Source organism: Haliaeetus leucocephalus, unplaced genomic scaffold, assembly GCF_000737465.1.
Source record: "Haliaeetus leucocephalus isolate CR32 unplaced genomic scaffold, Haliaeetus_leucocephalus-4.0 Scaffold251, whole genome shotgun sequence".
In the NCBI taxonomy this organism is placed as follows: domain Eukaryota; kingdom Metazoa; phylum Chordata; class Aves; order Accipitriformes; family Accipitridae; genus Haliaeetus; species Haliaeetus leucocephalus.
In genome coordinates, this window is record NW_010972687.1 from 180,319 (window position 1) to 202,688 (window position 22,370).

The window sequence follows — 22,370 nt, forward strand, 5'->3', positions numbered from 1 at the left end:
TCTCAAACATTATTTCCTTTCATTTCTGAGAAAATTATCTGGAATGTTAACATCACCCAGATACTGAAAATATAGCTGCCAACAAAAGGGGTGGGAAAAGAAAGTAGCTTATTATTCTCCTTGACTTCACTAGCAGTGCTGTAGGCAACACTCAGAAATGCAGAACCCTAACCCATGTTATATACTGTAGGAGTATGTGGATCTCTGTGCTAGACTACAGAAATTAAGAAAAAAAATCACCACTCCTTTGAGGTGATCTGTCAAGAAATGATCAAATCCGGCAGCTAACAATTTCATTGTGTAAATATGTGTAGAAAAATGTGCATTTATAGCTCCCATTAGTTATCAACAGTGCAAGGTGGACCTAAATAATGCTGGTCCCTGACAATCAGTGACAGAAAAACAAAACCGAAACCAGCATCAGCTACTGTTACAACACCTAAATAGGCCTCTGCTGCTACCATTGATGCATGCTCCTACATTAAATATGTCCTCTCTTAAACAACATTTCTTTTTTAAAAAACAAAGCAAACAAAAAGTGTACTGTTTGGCAAAGCACTGAGGAGGTGGTAGGGTAGGTTTGCAGTCCAGACACATCGCATAAACATTCAAAGCGTTTGGCAACTTACTGTACTAAATTTCTGACAACAGTGTTTATGCCCAAAGGTGTATCTGTTGCTAAGAGCAAAGAATTTCCATCTATCTAGCAAGAGTGTATACTTCAAAGCTGTACTGAACAAGCTTTCAAATAGTCAGCTCTGCAGTGGGTAGAAATGTCTTATGATTTTACAGAAGGAATAAGGTACTTTCAAAAAATCCATAGAATGTGTTTTGTTTGTTCTTGTATTTAGTCAGTTCTCCAATATATTTCACTTACAGCAGGTTTGAATTACCAATATGAAGGGAAAAACATGCAATGAAAATGTTGTAAGTCTTATTTACCTTTTTATATGTTTTCTCCTCATTTGGCTTTCCAGAGGTAACATCTCCATTTTCAGTAACAGACGACATCTAACAACAAGAAGCTTAAGTTATAAAAAAAGTACTTGCTTTAGAGAAGTAAGTGTTCAGAAAACATCATACAATTTGTTATCCATTTTTTGCTAAATTAAAACTTTTTAGAGGACAGCAAATCACCAAGATCAGTGACATATCTAGGATACTCCTGGAAGGATTTTCCAGGCATACTAAAAGGACAGCACTGCCCCAGGAACATATTCAGCATATGCCTGATTCTACATAACCCTCTATTTCTTTTTCCCCACACCAGTATGCAGGTTTGCAGGAAGACGTTGCAGTGAAATCTTGCTCCTCAGCAGACAGCATGAGATGATCTTGAAAGCTACAATGATGGTCAAAACTATGAAGCTTCTGGGCCAGATATTCAGTGGCATGTCTCAGAGGTCCAAGGCCTTTGGCTGCATTGACACGCTGTATCTCCTCAAAGGAGCAAGGAGATATTCAACACTGCATCTTATCATGACTTCAAAGTAATGCTAGATCAAGAATAAACCACTAAGTCAGAGATCACTTGGGTCAGATGCTCTTAAGTGTGGCTGCCAAAGTGAATAAAACAAAAAGCTACAAGGACGTGTTTTAAGATCATTCTAGATTTTGCCAACACTTTCACAATGGAAGTATACATACCCTTACGAACAACAGGACAAGTCATCTGGAGCTGAGAGCAAAGATCAAGCCATTCATGGGAGTTAATGTCTTCTAGAACCTATTAAAGGAAAAATCTGTCTATCACTATGCCATCACAAATTTACATCTCGTAAAATAGCTTTAGATTTCTTTTTTCTACTATTCTTCAGCCCAAGAAAGAACCCAGCCATGAGTGATGCTTTTCAAGAATCATCTCAAATAACTTGGTTACTAATGGGTCATTTAATGTACTTAGAAACTAGCAGTATTACACAGGATAGAATCAGTGCAGTCTAATTTCCCTTTGCCCTAGATATTTCACTACTGTGGTACAAGCAACCCTACAATAAAACATTTATGTAGAGCAGTAGACATACATGCTCTGGAATGTTGTTTAATTACATGATCTTTTCCAAAATTAAATACTAAACCTTATAATCTCCACACACTTGGGACAGCCCATATTTTAATCCCACCAAAGCCAAAAATATAAGCAATAGGAGTGACAGTTTGGGGGACTGCACACTGAATAGTTGTAGATAACAAATAAACTCATTTTGGAAGTTTTCCATAACGGTAGTTACTATCAGTATAATTTCTGCGAGTAGTCTTGTTGAGGTCAGCTATTTCATAGTTAAAATGGTTTGACTAAACATATGAGAAAATATTACATAATCAGATATTATCTGATACCTCTTTAGAATCACGTCTCCCTCCCATCTTCCACATCTGTTTTAAGCCACATCAGTAAAGCTGTTTCTCAATTTAATTTGTCAACCACACAGGAAGCAAAAAAAATTTCATTTGTCTTTAATGAGTATAAATAGCATCTTGTACATAACTAAAAATTGATTTAAACCCCCCACACACACTCCCAGGCCTCATTCACTGAATTTAATTTTCCAGTAATGTGAAAAGTATACATAACACAACTACGAAACCTTTTCATAAAAGGCTTCAAAACCATATTTTCCTCCTCTTCAGAGAAGCATACTATTAACTGCACCTGAGATTAAAAAAAAAAAAAAGAGACAACAAATAGAACTGGATTTTCTGAGAACAAAACAATGCCTCCTTAGAAAAAACTCTTTTAACATTACAGACCAGTATTTTCCTACTGCAGCTAGCTACATTCTTCATTGTAGCCTTCATGCAATTAACGTATCTTCATCACCAATTCCTTTACTTGTATTGTTTAGATTAGCATCATCCTACACATCAGACTCCTACATAAAGGCAACAACTCAGTTTTGATCGCTTTTAAAACCAAGTGTAGTTTATCTAGCTTACCTATATTCACACTTTTAATATTAATTAATACTTATCCATGCTTGTAACTCTATCAGTACACAAACACAGACATCAAGAACTTTTGTTAAAACAGCTTTTGTAGGAAAAGAAATGTCATTTTAATCACTAGTAGGATGAAGACTATTGAACCAACTGATCCCTGGGTAAAACTACCAAAAACCCCAAACTGTTTTTCTCCACACCGCCCCAAGACTATCGATATAATAAGATGTTCTACTACTCCCCAAACTTCCTAAAATACGATCATACATACTCAACAAAAGCCAAATATGAATGCAACATGGGAACTTTCTTTCAATAAGAAGTTAGCTAAAGAAAACACTCATGCCAGACATGGAAGAAAAGCCTGCTTGTTCCCAGCATAGTCAAACAAATTATTCAGGAACACTTCATTCATGTGAAAATACACCCCTGTAATACTGCCAAGAATAGGAAAACAGACAATGAGATCCCAAGTTCAGTAACCACCAAGTATGAAAACTCATACACCATGAAGAAGGTAAATTTTTCCTATCTATGCCAGTTTATTTCATTCCTAGAGGCATCTAGAATAGAATTATTCCAGTTCCTAATCTTTTGAGAAACAGAGCACACAGCTCTAACTTAACTGGGTTTGTGTTAAATCTCTTTCAAGATCTTCACTGTGACAACTGTCTCCTATTCCATGCTAATAATTTTTTTGCAAAGCAAGCATTACTTCATGTATTTTCTCCCTGCTCTGCAACTACTGAAATGGTACAGGGTGCCTTGTCACAAGCTTTATATCGTGCATAGCAAGAGCTACTGTCTCAGTCCTGCTGAGGTTTAACAGTAAAAAGACAGGTCACAACTTACAGTCTTGGACCCACTTCCAGGCTAAACTATAACTATTTATTTATTTATTACAATAGCAGGAAACCACTGTAGCTAAAGCATAGGATCTCTGCATGTATCTGACAAAGGGCAGGCTCGCAATAAAGTAAGACTGGAAAGGGGGGGGGTAGAGGAGGAAAACATTCAGTCTCAAAAACACTGCTGGTATTCAGTGAAAAACTGGGCTATAAAAATCTCCTGTTTAGCTTCTTAGGTGCCAAAAAATCTACCCGATAACAAATAAGATCAACATTAAAGTCCAGTAGAAATTTAAAGAGTATATTACCTAAATGCTCTTGAAGTGTCAACATTTTGGTCATGAGTCTTATTCGCAGCAAAATCTAGCTTGACATGTTCAGTTCCTGAGACACAAGTCTACAGCCTTTAATTCCAACTTTCTGCTCAGAACATCTCCTTGTCCTAAATGCAGACTTAAAAGAATCACACCTACTCAATATATGCTTCAACCTTTCAACGAAAAACCTGTGTTTTACAGTTTAGTTTCTCACACAGGAATTGTTTAATCGTATCCCTCTTAACTCACACGAACTGCAATTTCCATGATTCTGGGCAAAAAGTTGCATTTCCACCTAAAGCTACAGGAGCACCTTTTTAATTTGTCTGCCTAGCCAGAAGCCTGCTACATCAGCACCGCCCTGCCCACCATGCAGCCGGAGTTTTGAGAACTGAGGTGACACACAGCAAATGCTAGCTTCCTACCCAGCCTCTCTTTTTTGTTTCTGAATTTTTAATTGCATTTTCCTTATATAGCAGAAATTCACCTTTTACTGACAGCATAAGGCATTCATTTTGCCAGATTATAAGTAGCTATCTGTTTTTACACAACCTTAATTGCTTAGGCCTAGCTCACAGGAACAGGTACTGGTACTAACACTTGAATGGCCTTTCAGCTCAATTTCAAGTGAACTTTAGAATTCTCACCTTCAATGAAAGCCAATAGCCATGACAAATGCTGTCGTTAGGTTCCTACAGGCCTCACACATTTATTCATCCAAACAAAAATTAGTTCTGCCTTCTTTGCATTATCAAGAAAACAGTATTTATGTGAAGAATGCATTTCTTAGCATCTTTAGATCATTTTCTTAAACAAATAATTTTTTAAGGGTACTGATAAAACATGCTATTTAGGAATCACATTCCAAATACAGGCCACGTAGCTTCTCACTACAACTGCTGCCTTCTCCTGGCTGAGAGTTAAATTTTTTTTTTTTTAACTAGCTTTTGTGACAGACATCTCCCCAGGTATACTGGTGGCAGGCTTCTACAGTGGCTAGTACATTCAGAAAGAGAAACTTAATTTCAAAGAAAATGTATTGCTCTCTTTTCATCTGGCATAATCTACCATTTTAAATATGAGGAGTAAAAGCAAAATGAAATGACACTTAAAATTTTCAGTGGACTCAGGGAGAGTACTAGAAGTTAAAGAATACAAGAAGCAGTTATGCCTGTCCAAGACCAATAGTATACAAATAAAATAGACTGGTGCACATTTTTAATCTTTAAGAGTCTGAAACACACAGCTGGATTTTCAGGAGACACTTTTTTTTTTTTTTGTAAGTGAATGCATTGGGATGGAATACACAATTTTGGAATTAATCCAGAAATTTGGTTCTGATGCTTCTGTGCATTTCAGATAACCGGTTTGTTACAGATAGCCACTTTCTAATCCTTAAACAGTTCTCTTCCTCCAGGAACACAAAAAACCCTCAGAATGGGGCAGCTGACTCCTCAGAAAAGCACACAGAATCTCATCTTAAATTCATACCAAGGATATTAAGTCAGCACCAGACAAAAAATGGAGATGATCAGAATAATCATTTTATCTGTCCTAAGTAACTGGAAGTTTTCAACACAAGATTGCATTCTTGCCAATGGCAGTTTGTCAGCACAACATGTAAAGATATTGCCAGATATTTCTAATTCTATAAATAGCATTTATAGTGTATTCCATTAAAAAGAGTCATCAGGTTAAATTCCTTGGTAGCCCTTGTCACTCCTCTGTTACGACTTTAAAGCAGCATCTTTTAATACAACTATGAAAATCACAGCTATTTCATTTATTGCAAAACTCACTTTTAGTGGTAAGATTTGCCCAGTCATACTTTCCCTTGTGGTAGTTGTGAAAGTAGCTTGACAAATCAGTTCCTCAATTCACTAAAGGACTTGCAGATCTATATGGCAACACACTTCCAACAAACCACTTGGGGGACAGAATCATACACTGCCAGATTTCAGCTCCAGTGTGAAACTGGAAATCTTTGTTACACAGTGATGCTGTAAGGGAAAAAGCTTCTAAACCGAAAATGTTCCACAGCGGAGGTGATACAGAGAACGAACTGCTTATTGATTAATGATCCAGCTTGTCTTGATTATCTCTCTGTAAGTTTACATACCAAGGACTGGTGTTTGTCAAGGATTAAGCCTGTCAGAGACTGGTACTTGTCAAGGACTGATACGTCAAACAGAGGGAGCCATGAGCAACCACAAAACTTAATTGTTTGATGAATTTACGATCTTGTTGAGAGGGCACAAGCAGAGGCCTTGCTTGAATAGATAGGGTTGGAAAAGATAAGAACTCCTGCCTTTGTTCTCGTCCTTGTAGATAATTTAGCTTAAACTAGCCATATGGTTTTACATCACTAATGAAAACTTAGATAATAAGAGCACTAACAAGCATTTTATAGGGACTAACATGCATTCTTTAGGATAAGATGTATCAAAACATGTAAAGGACCATACTGCGCATAATCACCTGAGGAGGGTCAAGTAGCAGACAAGTGAGGAAGACTAAGGAAGACCACCAGAGGACTCCTGAAGACCACTAGAGACCTTCAATGCGCCTGCGTAAAGGACATTTGCATATGCTAATAGTTTCCCGGAAAACTAATGAATATGTATAACATTTCTCGGAAATCTAGTGAATATGTATGTAGAGCATATACTTAACCTGCACAATTAGACCTGACGGTGTGCACGTTAGGAGGAGCGATCCCCCTTGCACCCAGTGCTGTAATAAACATACCTGCTTTCTAACTCTCTGTGAGTTGTAGAGTTTGTTTCCGCGCATCAGAGGAAATCCATCAAGACATACTCATTAATGAAAAACTACTCTCTAAGTACTTGTCCTCTTGTGATCCCCTCCCTTCCCACTTCAAGTGCCCCAAAACCATTAATGGTATTCTTGCAGCTACTGGAGAGTAGCTCCAAGATCAAAAGGTACTAATAAAGCTAACTCCCCTACTTTCTTGGGATGATCAAGACTGGACCTCACACCTTCTTAGGCACTGAACAAACTTCTCTTGCAGATGATGCATTTATAAAGTCTCCCTCCCATCTGGATTCTCTGCCACCTAGTACAATATGTACACCAGCACCGGTTTTCCCAGTTAGATACCAACTTGCCTTGTCTATTTTTTCATGACACTTGCTGGTACTCTGGACCACTGTCAAATTTAGTTGACAGATTTAGGTCAACCAAAACTGGCAATAGCTTTCCTCTTCCCTCTCCAGTAGAATTTGAACAGTAGGATTATTTATAAGATTATTTGTAAAGGAAAGGGCTTGGGACACACAAAACATCCTCAGACACATATATAAATTGCATACATACATCTTGTTTCCATAGGAAATCAAGTTACAAATACCAGCATACTTCTGGGTGTCCCTGGGAACAGGAACTGAAGAAGAGACCTCAGAGGTTTTTTGCATTGCATTATTTTCAGAACACTCAGGAGGCAGTTGAATTGTTAACATCAGGTGAAAAGTATGACCTAAATTGATTTTATTATATTTTAGCTTCTTTACAGAGCTTTTCTTTATGCTTTAAAACAATGCTAACTATAATTTTCATTATTTAATTGCATTCATTCTGAGGTGACTAGACAATGCAGAGTGGTATTTAAGAACCTGGAAGCATTGCTAGGCAGCGTGCCAATAAGGAGATGTAAACAAGTGAAAGGAAGCATAATTTGGTGTAGAGCACAGAGTAAGAAAAGAGGCAATATATGAAACATTCTACAGCTATCTCAACAGTCATCACAAGTTAACCTCAGCTCCAAAAACCTTATGTCTTTTAATGTCAGTGAACATTCTTTGTACATGAGTGTCTGGACAGTTACACAGCCCTCAAGTAAAAACTGAGGTAATGTATGTGGCCACTCAGTTATAAAAAAATACATATATAGTTCAGCTATTTATTTTTCTTTTTTTATCCTCTTCCTCCTTGGTTTTGGGAGGTTTTTTTGTTTGGGTTTGGGGGGGGGGGGGGGGGTTGTTTTTTTTTAGTAATATCCCAGACATTGGTCTGTGGAATGGATTCACTTCTTTATAGCAGAAGTCACGTAGCCATCTAAGATCAAACATACGTTTACGCCCCCATACCTGTGTCCTGGTTTCAGCTTGGACAGAGTTAATTGTCTTCCTACTAGCTGGTACAGTGCTATGTTTTGAATTCAGTATGAGAAGAATGTTGATAACACTGATGTTTTCAGTTGTTGCTAAGTAATGTTTAGTCTAAAGTCGAGGATTTTTCAGCTTCTCAAGCCCAGCCAGTGAGAAAGCTGGAGGGGCACAAGAAGTTGGCACAGGACACAGCCAGGGCAGCTGACCCAAACTGGTCAACAGGGTATTCCATACCATGGGACGTCACTTCTAGTATAGGAACTGAGGGGAGTGGGGGCAGGGGGAATCACTGCTTGGGGATTAACCGGGTGTGAATCGGTGGGTGGTGAGCAATTGCACTGCGCATCACTTGTATATTCCAATCCTTTTATCATTACTGCTGTCACTTTATCAGTGTTATCATTATCATTATTAGTTTCTTCTTTTTATATTCTATTAAACTGTTCTTATCTCAACCCACGAGCTTTACTTCTTTTCCTGATTTTCTCCCCCATCCTACTGGGTGGCGGGGAAGTGAGTGAGCAGCTGCGTGGTGCTTAGTTGCTGGCTGGGGTTAAACCATGACAACCTGAAACATCCAAGGAGTAAAAGCTAATATATATTTTTAAACCAACATATCCTAAGAACAAAGTCAATGTTTACATATTACAATGCACTAGACAATCATCAGAAATTCTGACAAAGCTTCAATTCTGAAAAATTATTTTTTCCTCCATGAGTTTTTAAATTCAGAACTTCAATCTGAGAGTCTTTAATCTATGTGATTCCTGTAATGCCTGTTAGCCTATTTAACCTCTAGTGCCAACTGCTGTGACGTCTGCTCTTCCCAGAAGTGCTGAAGGATCTCTTACATCTTTCCAGACTGTGAAAGCAGAGCAAACTTTTTACTGCACTGTAGATACCACTGATTTATCCTGCTAAAAAAAAAAATTAAAAAAACCCCAAAACAAACCAACTATCTTTTCTGCCTATCTGGCAAAAAAAAAAAAGTATGAACTGGAAAGAGGAGGGGGAAAAGAGTGAAGAAAAAAAGAATGGTTAGGTCTGTTACCTTTGCAAGTTCCCCCCGTCCCCAACTGGTTATGGAGGTTTTAAGAGTGATTGAAAGTCAAACCTTCTGGGCGAAATTTGCAACAGTACTGTTGTTGCATTGGTGAATACTGGAAGAGCCTGGTCTTGCTAATTAATGCTAGGATGAAAAATTTCAGAGTGAACAGCTGCACTGAACTAAAAAAAGCAGATCAGAAATTGTAGAGCCTGTTATGCCCAGCAAAAAAAAAAAATTATTCCTAAGACAACACTGCTCACATTGTCCAGTTTCAAGCCACAATTAACCTATAAATCTAATTACTTTTAAAAATTTTGCCTCAAAAATAAGAGAGAGGTAGAGATCACAAGTAGTACGCAAAGTGATGAAATTCACATCTACAGTAAAATGGAAAAAAATCTCCTCATGGTCTTCATGATAATGTCAGGGCAGCATAAAGGCTACAGAGAAAGCAGCAAGCAGAGAGCAGAGAGCATCACAAAACTGCCATTCAGACTGTTCACCTAGTCTAAGTCACCTCAGCTGTTCACACCACCTTTGTTTACCTACCTTAATAACACACATTAGTTTCAGTGCCCTGCCAGATCTTTCAGGCTCTCAGTAACTAACGCAAGTACAATGCTAAGATTCTGATACTGTTTGATTTCTACAGTGATCCCCTATTTCCACAAATAAAGCACAGTATTTGAATTTTTTTAAAAAAAGTGATAATAGGAGTACCAATATTTTTTTTTAGTTTGCAGGCTGAATTTGAAATGTATTTTGTCAGTGTTATTTATAAACTATATAAGTTTATATTGCAATGCTCTGATTTACTGCAAGAAGTGTCAGATCATCTACCCTCCTCCTTTAGCTTTCAGAACGGGAAAACAAACAAACAAAAAGGTAGAAATTAGCAAGTATCACCTCCATCAAAGTTTACAAATACTCAGAATACACTTTGATTACCTGGGACATTTGACAACTTACAGGAGTTCTGCCCTCCTCCATTTAAAGTGTTACTCCTAGTGCATTAACCTGTTCTCTGAGGCAAAATGGACTACTCTATAACTGTAATATCCAGAGTCACAGAAACAGCCACAACAATAGTACATGCTATAGCTATGTATTTTATTTTCTGTAACAAACCACATTCTTTGTTTTGAAAATAATCTGCTGTGATTTTTCAGATGGAAACCTGCTTATAACAATGGAAATAGAACGGCAAATTCATTAAAGGAATCAAAGTTTAGAAGTCCTTGGAAACATAGCATACTGTGCTCTTCCAGCAAAACACATCCCATTCCATATGTCACTTCTGTATTTTTAAATTCTGCATCTCACAGGTGATTTGAAAGCCCTCTAGAAGAGGTGGTTTGTTCCCCTCCCCCCATGAATTTCCAAATTCAGAGCTTCATTCTGAGAGTCTTAAATCTATCTTATTCCTCTACTGCCTATTAGTCTATTTAACTGTTTCTTCTGCTCTTCCCAGAAGCACCGAAGGATCTCTTAACATCTTTCCAAACACCAACTGTAAAAGCAGAGCAAACTTTCTACTGCATAGTAGGTGGTGTTCATGTATTAAGAACCATGGGACTTTTTCAAATCATGATCCCAGACCAGCAATCAGAAAGAACAAACATTTGATCCCTGACATAACTGACATCACATTGTGTATTTTGCAGAAACTGGTAACAGGCCCTCCTTTTACAAAGTGAAATGGCCTCACTAATTTCTCATTATTTTGTAGCAAACTGAAAGCATACAAAGTAGAAAGGCATATTTGTACATAGCCAAAGAAGACTTCCCAACTGACACTTACATTTTCATAACTGAGATTTCATGTGCCAACAACAGTAGCTTTTAGAAGTCTACCAATCTTTCTGTAAAGCCAACCGGAATTACAAATGAATAAAAATTGTCAGGATGGGGTTTTCTCTGAAACAAGTGAAAGAAGAAAACATCTGCACACTATATACAACTGCAAGAGAAGAAAATAGAAGTTACAGTAGTAACACAGTGAAGGGCACAGGTAGAAGACATTGCAGAGTCCAGAATTGGAGCTCTGCTTCTTTACTTTGGCAACTTTGATATGGCAATGGTCCTAATGTTACTAACACATACCAGACATTGCACTTTGAGCTAACACCACTACATAATGCATGCTGTCCAATAAAATACTGCAGCATGTTGGGACAAATGGTTGATTAAGAAAGCAAAAAGCACAATCAGAGGGAAAATTCTTCTACCCTTGCCTTTGACAGTACATAGAAACTTGAAAGGCAGGGATCACATAACACAGTGGTCATGATTTTTGGAAGGAAAGCGAGGCAAGCTGCATCGCTCACATAATCAGGAGGTAAGATCCAAGGGGACTGAATTCTCATACAAGGGGAACAGGAGGTCAGTGGAAGTGTTACTTATTTTCTGAAGGAATGACACAAACAGAGGTGCAAACAATCCCACCTTACTGGGCGGGGAATACATACAAAAGAGGGATTTGGTCAAACCAACAACTTTAGTGATCTGAAACTCCAGAAAGAATCATACAAAAAAATGGAAAATAGGTCAAACAGATAAGGCTAAGTATAAAAAGCAGAGAGAACACACAAGATCAAAGGCAGAAAAGCACAGAACAAATTACTTTGATGAGAAATGTGTATGAAACAACAAGAACTTCACAGCAGTCGTAATGCTCTATTTTGAGACCTTTATCTTTTCTCTACTCATCCACCTTTTTCCACTGCAATAGAAGGTCAGCCACACTATATTTTTCTTCACCAACTCAAAATTGCTACACAAAGATAACTTTACAACAGAAGCACACAATGAAGAAAGATAATATAAATTATTTGCTTAGAAGAACATTCAAAAAAAGATTGTTGAGTGGACAACACACAAAAACTGTGGTTCAGATAATTCACATGCACTAAAACAGATGGCATAATTTGTTTATCAGTTCTCCACAGGCAACTTGTAAGTGAAATACCACTGGGAATTATTCAGCCCATTACCGTGTTAGCATGTAATCAATCACAACAAAGTTTGCAGAAGGATATGCTGTGGAAACACTGAGCTTAATGCTGGAGTGGATTATCATGATCTTCAAATTCTCTATGCTTTCTTACCCCAGGTTCTGCAAGTATAAATTTTCTACATACAGCTTTTATTGAATGCAGCTAAGTTAAGCTTTTCAGCAGCCAGTTTATCTAAGAAATTAAAGTCTTTAAAATCCCATTTTCGTCTCTATTTAAGGGCCCTTCCACACAGGTGCAAAAAGATAGTTGAAGAGTGAATAGACTACCTTAGAGGATGTGACAGGTAATATATTGAGATTTTTTTACAGATTAGAGTTTTAAATGTTGTTGGTATTGTCTTGAAGGAAGGGAAAGGTCTGGATACCCTGTCATGATTCCTCCTAGTTTCCATAATATCACCATGTATCGCTCAGGCTGTGTATCTGCAACAATTTCAGTTGATCCAGGCTGGTGCTGCTAGGGTCCTGCCTTCCAAGCATGCATTTGCCAGCATCCTTACCATGGCGCCAGTGCTCCTCAGGCTCCAGGAGAACTCACCTAGACAATTAAACTAACAAAAAAGTAACCTACCAAAGAATATTAATCATAATGAAATTCCTTACAATGGCAAGCACAGCTTTTACATGGTCTCCCCTGAGATCAGGAAGAAACTTGGGAGGGGATGAGGAAGGTAATGCAACATGCCAGTCCTTTGGCCCATGTTGAATGAGAGATCCATTGTCTCAGTTGTTTCAATCACTCACATACTTTTGCATAACCTCAGAGTTGCAAGTCCATTTGTGACAAAACCAGGAAGAAAGACTGAGAGACAGATGGAGAGAATTGTTAGCAGCAGTGCCCAGTGGGCTGGGCAACAGCACCAGAACTAAGCTTAAGATTAGCTTAGGGGAAATATCTACAGTAACACATGGCTAAGGTTACGTTCACTAATGTGTATTTAAACAGCAACTTGTTTTTCAGGTGGCTATCTTGTGTGAAAAATAAGGTCACTCAGGAATGGATACAGATGACTGATGTAAGTGCTAAATTTGAAAGATATGTCTAAATTCATATGAAAGACACTTTAAGTTACTGTACTGAATAATAAAATCTATTACGACTAATTAAAACCCCCCATATTTTCCTTCAGGAAAATTAAAACTGCAATTAGTAGAAGCTTTCCTTGGACCCCTCCAACTTAATTTTAGTTATAATTTAACAGAAAGCTCACTTTATTCTTGAAAATTGTTTTTAAAATACTCTCTTGTATCATTCTCAGCACCGAGCAACTACTACATCATCAAAATTCCTTTGATTAGATTAAGAGTTCTCCGTTTCCTATAGAGCAAAAGTTCCTCAGAAAGCATTCCCAAATCTCCTGCAAAGCTATGGAAAGGGACACCATTGTCCCATTTTATGAAACACCCTATAAAGCACAAAAGCTGGAGTCTTCTTGGTTTAAACAAGCTTTCCAACATGTTTCTATTTAAACTACATATAAAGCTTCAAGGGAGAAAAAAACAATCTCAGAAGCTGCATCAGAGAAGAGTAGTTCAGAAACCAAGAGTAATGCAATAAAATGAAGTTCTGAAACCAATAAAGGAAAGAACTGCTCAGCATGTAAGGTAATAGCTGCTATTTGTCCTAGCTTCTGTCTAGTTGTCATCAAACTGAGACAGCCATTTTACAGCCACTGGAGTGGAATTGCACCACTAAGCACACCAAAAGAACTGCTAGTATTTTTAAAGTTATTCCATTTTCCAACCATGTGGCTGCTTAAATGTAAAGGTTACTACTGCCCTTATAAGGAACCCTATGCTTCTGTTCTCCAAGTCAGTCTTCAATGGGCAGAGAAGACAGAGCAACTGACTACTTTTTTGCCTGACAGCAGCCTGACAGCATACTGAATTTGGCACTCATGTGAAATTATGATTATACTTGTAGTGTACTTTAAGAAACAAAACCACATCAGCATACATAGCTATTCTACTGACATTAAGGAACATGAGGTATATCTTGGGAAGAAATACGTACAACTACTTTAAGGTATGGAAACCTAGCCACAAAATTTTTAAATGGTGATACAAAAGTTTTCAAATAACCATTTTTAAGCAGTTATTTACTGCCAAATGAAGTAAGCAAATTGTCTTCCAACAGTCTTTCACTTGCCAAACAAAACTGAAAAACCTATCCCTGACCATTTTTGGCAGCAAGGAAGTAAAATGAAGTGATTACTAAATATTTTTGCCAGTTCCGAAACACTCCATTATTTTTTAGATGTGATTTATACTCCACATTAATTGCACCAATATGAACATTTTTGTATTAAAAAAATGCAAGTTCATAAACAATATATAAGCACCACCACAGTCTTCCTCCCCAGGAAGTTCTCTGCAAATGGCTAGCTGTTGTTTTTTTTTTTTTTTAAATAACCTAGGTGGAAATATTATGGGAAAATTAAAAATCTTAAGCTATCATTATAAGCAAAGGATACATCTGCACATAAATTAGCTTTTTCAATTAAAAAAAAAGATAGTGAACACAATGATAATGGGACTTAAAGAAGAGACAGTTCTCCAGCAACAAGAGCAAGCAGTGGGTGAGCACTTTGTAGCAGAATCATACACTGCCTGACACCACTGAATTTTAAAGAGAACAGACCAGAACCTGTCAGCTCTTCCAAGGAAAATGAGTGCGAGTTTTCCCACAAATGAAAGAGGTCTCTGAATTCTTGAGAGGCCCAAATAAGAATCTCCCTCCTTCACACAAAAGCCCTCTGAAAGACTATCTACACCTCTCAATGCATCATTATAACTGGGTTAGAAGGATCATTATGACTAGGTTAGAAAAGGCATACAGTATTATCTGTAAGTCAGTTAATGGCCCACACCATGGTTTTCAAAAGGTAAAAATACAGCTTTCAGCATTTGGAAAGGAAAAAAACCCATTAATTACACTTTCTGCCTAATGCATACTGTTGTATGAATCATTAACTAGAAAGAGAATAAAATTCCAACAGGATAAAATATAGTCACTGGCTATGAATATTATAAAGTTTCCATAAACTAAAGTGAAAAAAAATCAATTAAATCAATATGTTCTCACAGGAACAGAGTGTTCTTACGATTTAAAATACACAATGTGATACTCCACTTTCTAACATGCCTTACCCGGCATTAATCAGCTGGAATGTCCAATTAAATAAATTAAATACCTTTTTCAGCCTATGATTTTACTGGTTACTGGGTTGTTATTTTTTTTTTAGTCTGAGGTGTCATAAATCAGTATGCTGAACGACACACATGTTTAAATGTCTGTTAAATGTATTCATAGAAAATTGCCTTTCAAAGTTGCTGTTCGCTATGTGCACTCACTACTCCCTGACCCTCTTGGGTTTGTGTCTTGTTCCCAGGAATAAGCAGCCTGACAATTAGCTAGGTAAGAGAAAAGGGGTTCTCATTAATATTTTGGACAAGCTAGCTATGTTTTAACTTTATAGCAAATAAAGAGCCTGGTCTTCAGTCTTGCTTGCAATATGATACCATTATAAGAACACTGAACTGCAGCCCTGCACTAGTTACTAAGGACCACGAAATAAAGGGCAAGAAAATAGTGAGACAAATAAGAGCCAGCCAGGCTACCTTGCATGCTTACCACTCCTCATCATTCTAGCAGTAGGGATGGCCACAGGACAGACATAGATGGCCCCTTCATTGTGTCAGCAGGTGCAGCAGCAGGTCACAAAAATGGTGATGGTGGTGTTAATGGTTTTCTTTCAGAGCACTGTATTATCCAAATGCTTGTAAGAGAAGGCCATTAGTTTAAGAAGCAGATTATGAGATCAGCTAAAAATCTTTACCAAGGTGCTCTGGCTGGGGTGTTTGTGTGTGTGTGCAAGTTAGCGCATGCACATGTGACAGAGTGACAGAGTGGAAGGCTAGACCCTGTAAGATGCCTCACAAGGGCAGACTGAAGGCGCTGCACCACATTAAAAAAAGCTGCTGTTAACCAGCAGTGGCTAACATTGGTCTGGCATAAAAGCCAGAAAAACTGGACACTATCCATACCTCCTTTCAAAGCAAATGGCTTTCAGCAGAAAGCACTGGTTTGGAGATTTAGGTCTAAGCTTGCATTTTCGCTCAAAAGGATGAAGCAGTTACTACAGTGATGCTAAGGAAGGCTATGATGGACAAAGACACACAGCCTTAACCCAGCAGCTGATGGCAAACGACTTTCCCCTCACAGGCGTAAAGCAGAAGTCCTGCAAATGCTTTTTGGTAGACACTTCACTTGGGAGTTTCTCCAAATCATGGAAGTGATAATGAGGTCTTCTAATTAAATAACCGTTGATTACTTGCTCTACCAAACAATTTGCCTGTGTTGGTACACCTGCCTCTGAACAACCTCTTATATCAATAGGCCCAGCAGGTCCCAAACTCACCCAAAGTGGTCTCTGCACATGTTTGGAAGGATGTCCTTTCATACTACCAAGTTTAAGGTAGAGGAGTACTCTGCATAATAGATACAGCTTCCAAGAGCTGACAGGTATCAGGGTGGGTGGATGGAAAAGGAATCTATAGGTGTATTTCATACCTATATGGCATGTATCCCTGTGAGGTTGTGCATCCTTCTTTGCTCAGAAAGCAGCCAAGGCTATTGAAACTCAGTCTCTCTGGGCCAGCCTTCACTTTGCTCATTTCCTTTGCTGTGTTTATGTCCTCACAGCAGGAAGAAAACTGAAACTAGCTGAAAAGCGTACTTTGGTTCACTTTGAAGACTTTCATGCATAGAGCAGACAGGAAGGGTGCAAGTGAACACAGTGAGCAATTTGGGATGGGGAACAAAGAAAAAAGAGAACAGGCAAGAAAGGGAGAAACTCAGCAAGAGATTGTGCACAGTTGAACTGGGAGGACTAGGAAGCAATAGTGGGTGAAGAGCAAGGGAGCCAAAGTAGAAGGGAATACATGGATAGGAAAGGCCTTCTGCTTTGGTCTATTAAAAACAGGCATTCAGTCCATTAACTTTGAATAGTCAAAAGGATACTCAGGGGAGGGGAAAAAAAAAAAAAAGTAAAAGTCAATAAACAGCTGGTAGTATAAAGTTATGTTGTAGGGTAGAGAGCAAAGAAAACAAACTTGACTTTTATCCCCAGGACAATACAAGTATTTTTGTCCCAACATACAGAAAGGTCAGTTCACTGTGAAGCACAGATACATACATTTATCTCACAGAAAGGGCTTGAGGTATTGGGTCCTGCCCCATTTGCCTGTTGTCAGGCAACTACTACCTATACGATACAAAATGGCATCAATCCATGGTCAAGATCAAGAAGACACATCGAAACAAACCAACCAGCCAAACCCAAAGTGCAGTAGAGCTTAGCTGCAGATGCAACCATTCTAACTTGCTCCTGTGCTGCAGGAAAGCTTCAGGAGATGTATCCACAAAGGACCACTGGAGGGGGCCTGTGCAAACAATCCAGAACTGGCTCGTGTCAGTGACCCTGTTATGGGTCAGCAGCCCTCAGCACCTTGCTGAAGTAAATCACATTTGCTTTTATCAAGCTACTGTGAAAAGAAAGGATTGCCCTGCCTTGGCTTCATCACTTTCAGATATTTACCATGAACTATTATGAGGTGGATCACAAACTACAGACAGAAATTTATCCTTCACATGCAGTGAAAAATTATACATATATCTATACACACACACACACATACACCCACACTTCTTTTCATATTTTCCTCTGCTACTGGGTACCAACCTGCAGCTGGTGTACCTGTGTGAGATGTGATTTTTATTACCCTTAACTGTCCACATCAGTGCATAACATTGTGATCCCAAACTCTGAAACAGGATTGTTAGTTATACCGCATGACAAGCTCAGTGCTGTTAGGAAAAAGAGTTGGAGTTTTATACAGCCAAAACAGAGAAAAATGAGTCCTACACACCTCTCAAAAAGTTTGGAGTCTTTATTAACTCTTCACACCTCTACTAACTATCAACCCTCCTAATCTTCTTTCAGTAGGCATCTGAGTATCACTGGCTTGAAGACAACCACTTTATATCCTTTTCTGCTGTTGTTTCTTTAATTAAGGAAAAAACAAAACAAAACAAAACAAAACACCACCATATATATACATCTTTTAGCCACTGCATAGGTTGATGCATCTCTGTGAGGAATACATCGATACAAATACAGCAATATTTGTAAATGGATCCATCTAAACTATTACCTGTATGCGTAATTTTGGCTAAACCAAAAGCAATCATACTAAAAATTCTGGCACCAGGAAATCAGAGCAAAAGGAGATAATGTTTCAGCTCTATAGCTTAATAACCAGATGAAACCTTTACAAAAGCAAACAAATATACTGAAGAATTCAGCAAGATACTAAACACTACTTTGACTTTTTGCAGTATATGCTGTCAATATTGGGAAACATCCTCCTGCACTGTTATTTCAAATATATTGATCTTTTAGTAGCAGATGCTGGTAAAGCATATTTTAAAACCTTGTCAAGCAACTAAGGTTGCGTTACTGTCCATATTTGTGATGAGCCTCCAAATGGTGTTTTACCATGCAAACCAGACAGAATTGGAAGGCTAGGTGCACACTGTTCTGTGTGCAGAAAAGAGTTTTTGCTTACATATTCTCTGTGGGAGGTAATTTGATGGTTACAAAAGGAACCTTTGAGCTAAAGGAAGCAGTCAAAGGAGCAAGATGTGAACCTGTACTTAGCTTGCAGAAGTTCTGTGTTGCACTGTTCTTGCAAAGTCAACAACGACACGTTTCAGCTCCTTTCCTACCTCCGTTACCAGAGGCCAAAATTAGCCTCACAGGGATGAGAAGCACAACCACAATACACCCGAAAAGGCTCAAATGAGTGAAGCTACTTCTCCAAGTGAAGTTACTTCTGCAACATGGTTTTTTGGTAATAGAGAGCCTTTACCACAGACATCTAGGCTTCACACACCTTTCTTTTCCTCTGTCATTACACTATGCAAAATACATCACAGATTAAAGACAATACAGAATGTAAATGTTGCATGCATAGTATTTTTCTTCTTCTAATTCACATACAAGTTTAACTATAGGCCTTGAGATGGAAATACAGGACATCACTGCTGTGATTTACCTGCATTTACATCTCATGGCCAACAAATAGCATTCATGTGTGAATTTTAGTATAGCAGTTTATCACCACAGAAGGAGCCCACCTTTTGTATTTTTGCACAGACCTCAGTCACATGGTATCTGTTGCACGGCCCAGACATGAAGCACTGCACTCAACATGCAGTGCTGAGGCCTCTGTTCCTTGTCCCACAGAAGAGGAGACACCATGCAGAAGCCTGAATTTTTCTCACAGTGCCTCATCCTGGACACAACGACCTAATTGCTAGCTACAAATACGTCATCGATCAGGTTTGTTCCTTCATGTGCTCATTGAAATTGTTAAAAGGTGATTTTTCAGAGTGCTATTTCCTATTCAACATCTGGACTATCTTGTAATTTCAACTGATCCACATTCCTGCTAGACAATTTCTAGCTTAATCTCCAAATTCCACCACTAAACTATATTAATGCTCTCAGGATAACTTGAAACACATTTGTTTATCCCATTTTGCAGCTTGTTGTTATAGAATTCTTATGAGGAAAACATGTATTTGATAATAAGGGAAAAAATACAGCATGATTTTTCCCCCACTCCCAACACTGTGTCAAATGAAATTCATTAATATTTTTGAACATAAAGACAGTCCATAACTACATTCTGAGTAGGCTTTTTGCAGAACACACCATTTCATCAGTGTTAAATTTGAGATGAGAGTCCAAGAACTGCCTTTGCAGCTCATTAAATCATCATTTGACTGTATGCTCCAGTACATGGGATCCTACATGAGCAAGCTTCATCACCATATTCTTACACTCTAACCTTGTCACTGCACACTTTTCCCAACAGTTTCTTCCCATCACTTGTCACCATGCATCATTGTTTCCATGGGCCTGTAATATTTGCAAAAATGCAATGATAATGTCAAGACTGACTAAGCGAATGACAAACAGTCCACATCCACTCCCTTGAGGTGTTTTTCTGGTCAACATTTATAAAATAAATAGGAACAATTTAAGTATCACAAGAGGTGGCTCAAAAATAAGAGAAGCAATATTGTTTCTGAAGAAACGTGTCTTCCTTAGTTCCTGCATCACTATGGCCTTAGTAAAATTACTGCGATGTTTAGCTGCTTGCAGAACCAGGCCCTGTTTAAAAAAAAGTAAGTGGGAGTACCTATGTCACAAACTGAACAAAACTCTCACCTTTACTGCAATAGCTGCAGAAGTATCCACGTAGAATAGGAACAGCAAAACTAATCCTAAAGAAACAATGAACATGAAACCACCCCGTCCTGAAAGTCCACAGTTCAGAGTGATCTAAAAGGGAAACTACTTGAAAGTTTTTATTAGTTGTAAGTACAAAGACAGGCTTAAACAAGAAATTTCCCTTTAATGAGAAATTCTCACACACTATGCCATCAATAGTTGCATCTTCGGATAAGAAACAGGTCCACCTCTTATGGGAAAACAGTCTATATTTTAGTTAGATAGCCAAGAACCTGGAGCCCACAGGACAAAACAAGATGTCTAATCATGGAAGTAGAGAGTCTCTGACATCCTTATCTCCTTTGCAGAAGCATGTCCTAACACTCCCGCCACTTTCCTTATTCCTCACCTCCAAAAAATGGACATTATGTACAAGCCACATTACTGCAAGGATCAGCTGTATTTTAAAAGTGTTATTATTGTTGCTATTGCCTGTTTTGATTTTGCTTTGGAAGAAATTGGACTGCCAAAATTAGGGCACATTCTGAACAACCCAGAATCACTGAATTCACGGCAGGCAGCTGATTTAACTACCCTGTTCTGCACCAGGACTTTAGCAGAATTGTGGTTTCATTCCTTCAGACTATTCCTTCAGACTCTTGTAAACATTTGTATAATGTGGAACAGCTTCAAAAATAATATCAGGACGCCCCCCCCCCCCGACTATGTGTGTTTGATAACTCTGTTGGTAAGTTTGAGAACAACTGCCTTACAGTTTTCTCCTCTTATTCTGATTTTTCAGATACCCATCTCTGCCTCCTCAATTGTTAAGATATGAGTTTCAGCTGGGTTACCACTTATCATGCCATAGATGAGAGCAGCAATGAAGACAGCAGCACACTACCTTTCAAGTTTGGCTATTTATGTTAATGTATTATATTTTTTGAGCAGAAAAATCTTGCCATCTCTACAGGGTGCAATTTATCTGTTTTCCCATTTCAAGGAATTTTGTAATACTCATGAACTTAAAATCAATCCAAATAAAATGAGACAGGTAGTTGAAGATTGCTTCACTGTTCAACCAACATCCTTGTTTCTAACATCTATTTGATAGGGCATAAGCATCAACAACTAGAATTTTAGGAGATGCTGCTACATCCCTGTACTCTCCAGAGAAACCAAGCCACTTAGATTGTATTTCAAAACACACTTTCCTAAACATGTATATTCAATCTGATTTTATTTGAACATGCTTATATCAAAGTAACTGCATATCCTGGGGAACAGGTCATCAGTCACCTTTAAAATGGTGATTTTAAGATTCATTTAGATTTAGATTCATTTAAGATTCACTTAGAACTTGGAATGAGCTTTAATAAAAATATTTACATGAATTTTGTTCCAGTCACAAAGAAGGAATGGTTACAGCAAGTTTATGGCACTGAAAAAATGTTTACATTCACAAAAAAGGAGTGAGAGGGGCATTGACATGATTAGAAGTGTTCTGGGACAATCAGGCCTAAACATAAAGAAAAAGTAGTTCTTGAGTTCCCTTTACAACAAAAAGCACTATGATACCATGTAGTAGCTAATTATAGGCTACCTAGAACAACAGTAGAACATTTACATTTCATCAAATGTAATTTCATTAAAAGAAAAGAAAGATGTCAAGTGTGAAGTTGTGAACTTTCCACAGGATTCTGTTATTTTTCACTCCATAATACATCGCTTTGTTGGTAAATGCATGTCTCAGTTTTGTTTCATTAGTTAT

The 22,370-nt window shown here is 38.1% G+C and overlaps 1 protein-coding gene across 1 annotated transcript in view; it reads right to left on the bottom strand.

Annotated features, from left to right (window-relative positions):
- PIP5K1B (phosphatidylinositol-4-phosphate 5-kinase, type I, beta) overlaps positions 1 to 22,370 on the bottom strand; it is a 120,321-nt gene that overhangs the window by 86,062 nt on the left and 11,889 nt on the right. Inside the window, exons 2-3 of the mRNA XM_010568583.1 lie at positions 1,648 to 1,726; positions 943 to 1,011 (exon numbers count right to left, since the gene is read on the bottom strand). Coding sequence (XP_010566885.1) covers positions 943 to 1,011 — 69 coding nt within the window. The 5' untranslated portion in view covers positions 1,648 to 1,726. The remainder of the gene's footprint in view (positions 1 to 942; positions 1,012 to 1,647; positions 1,727 to 22,370) is intronic.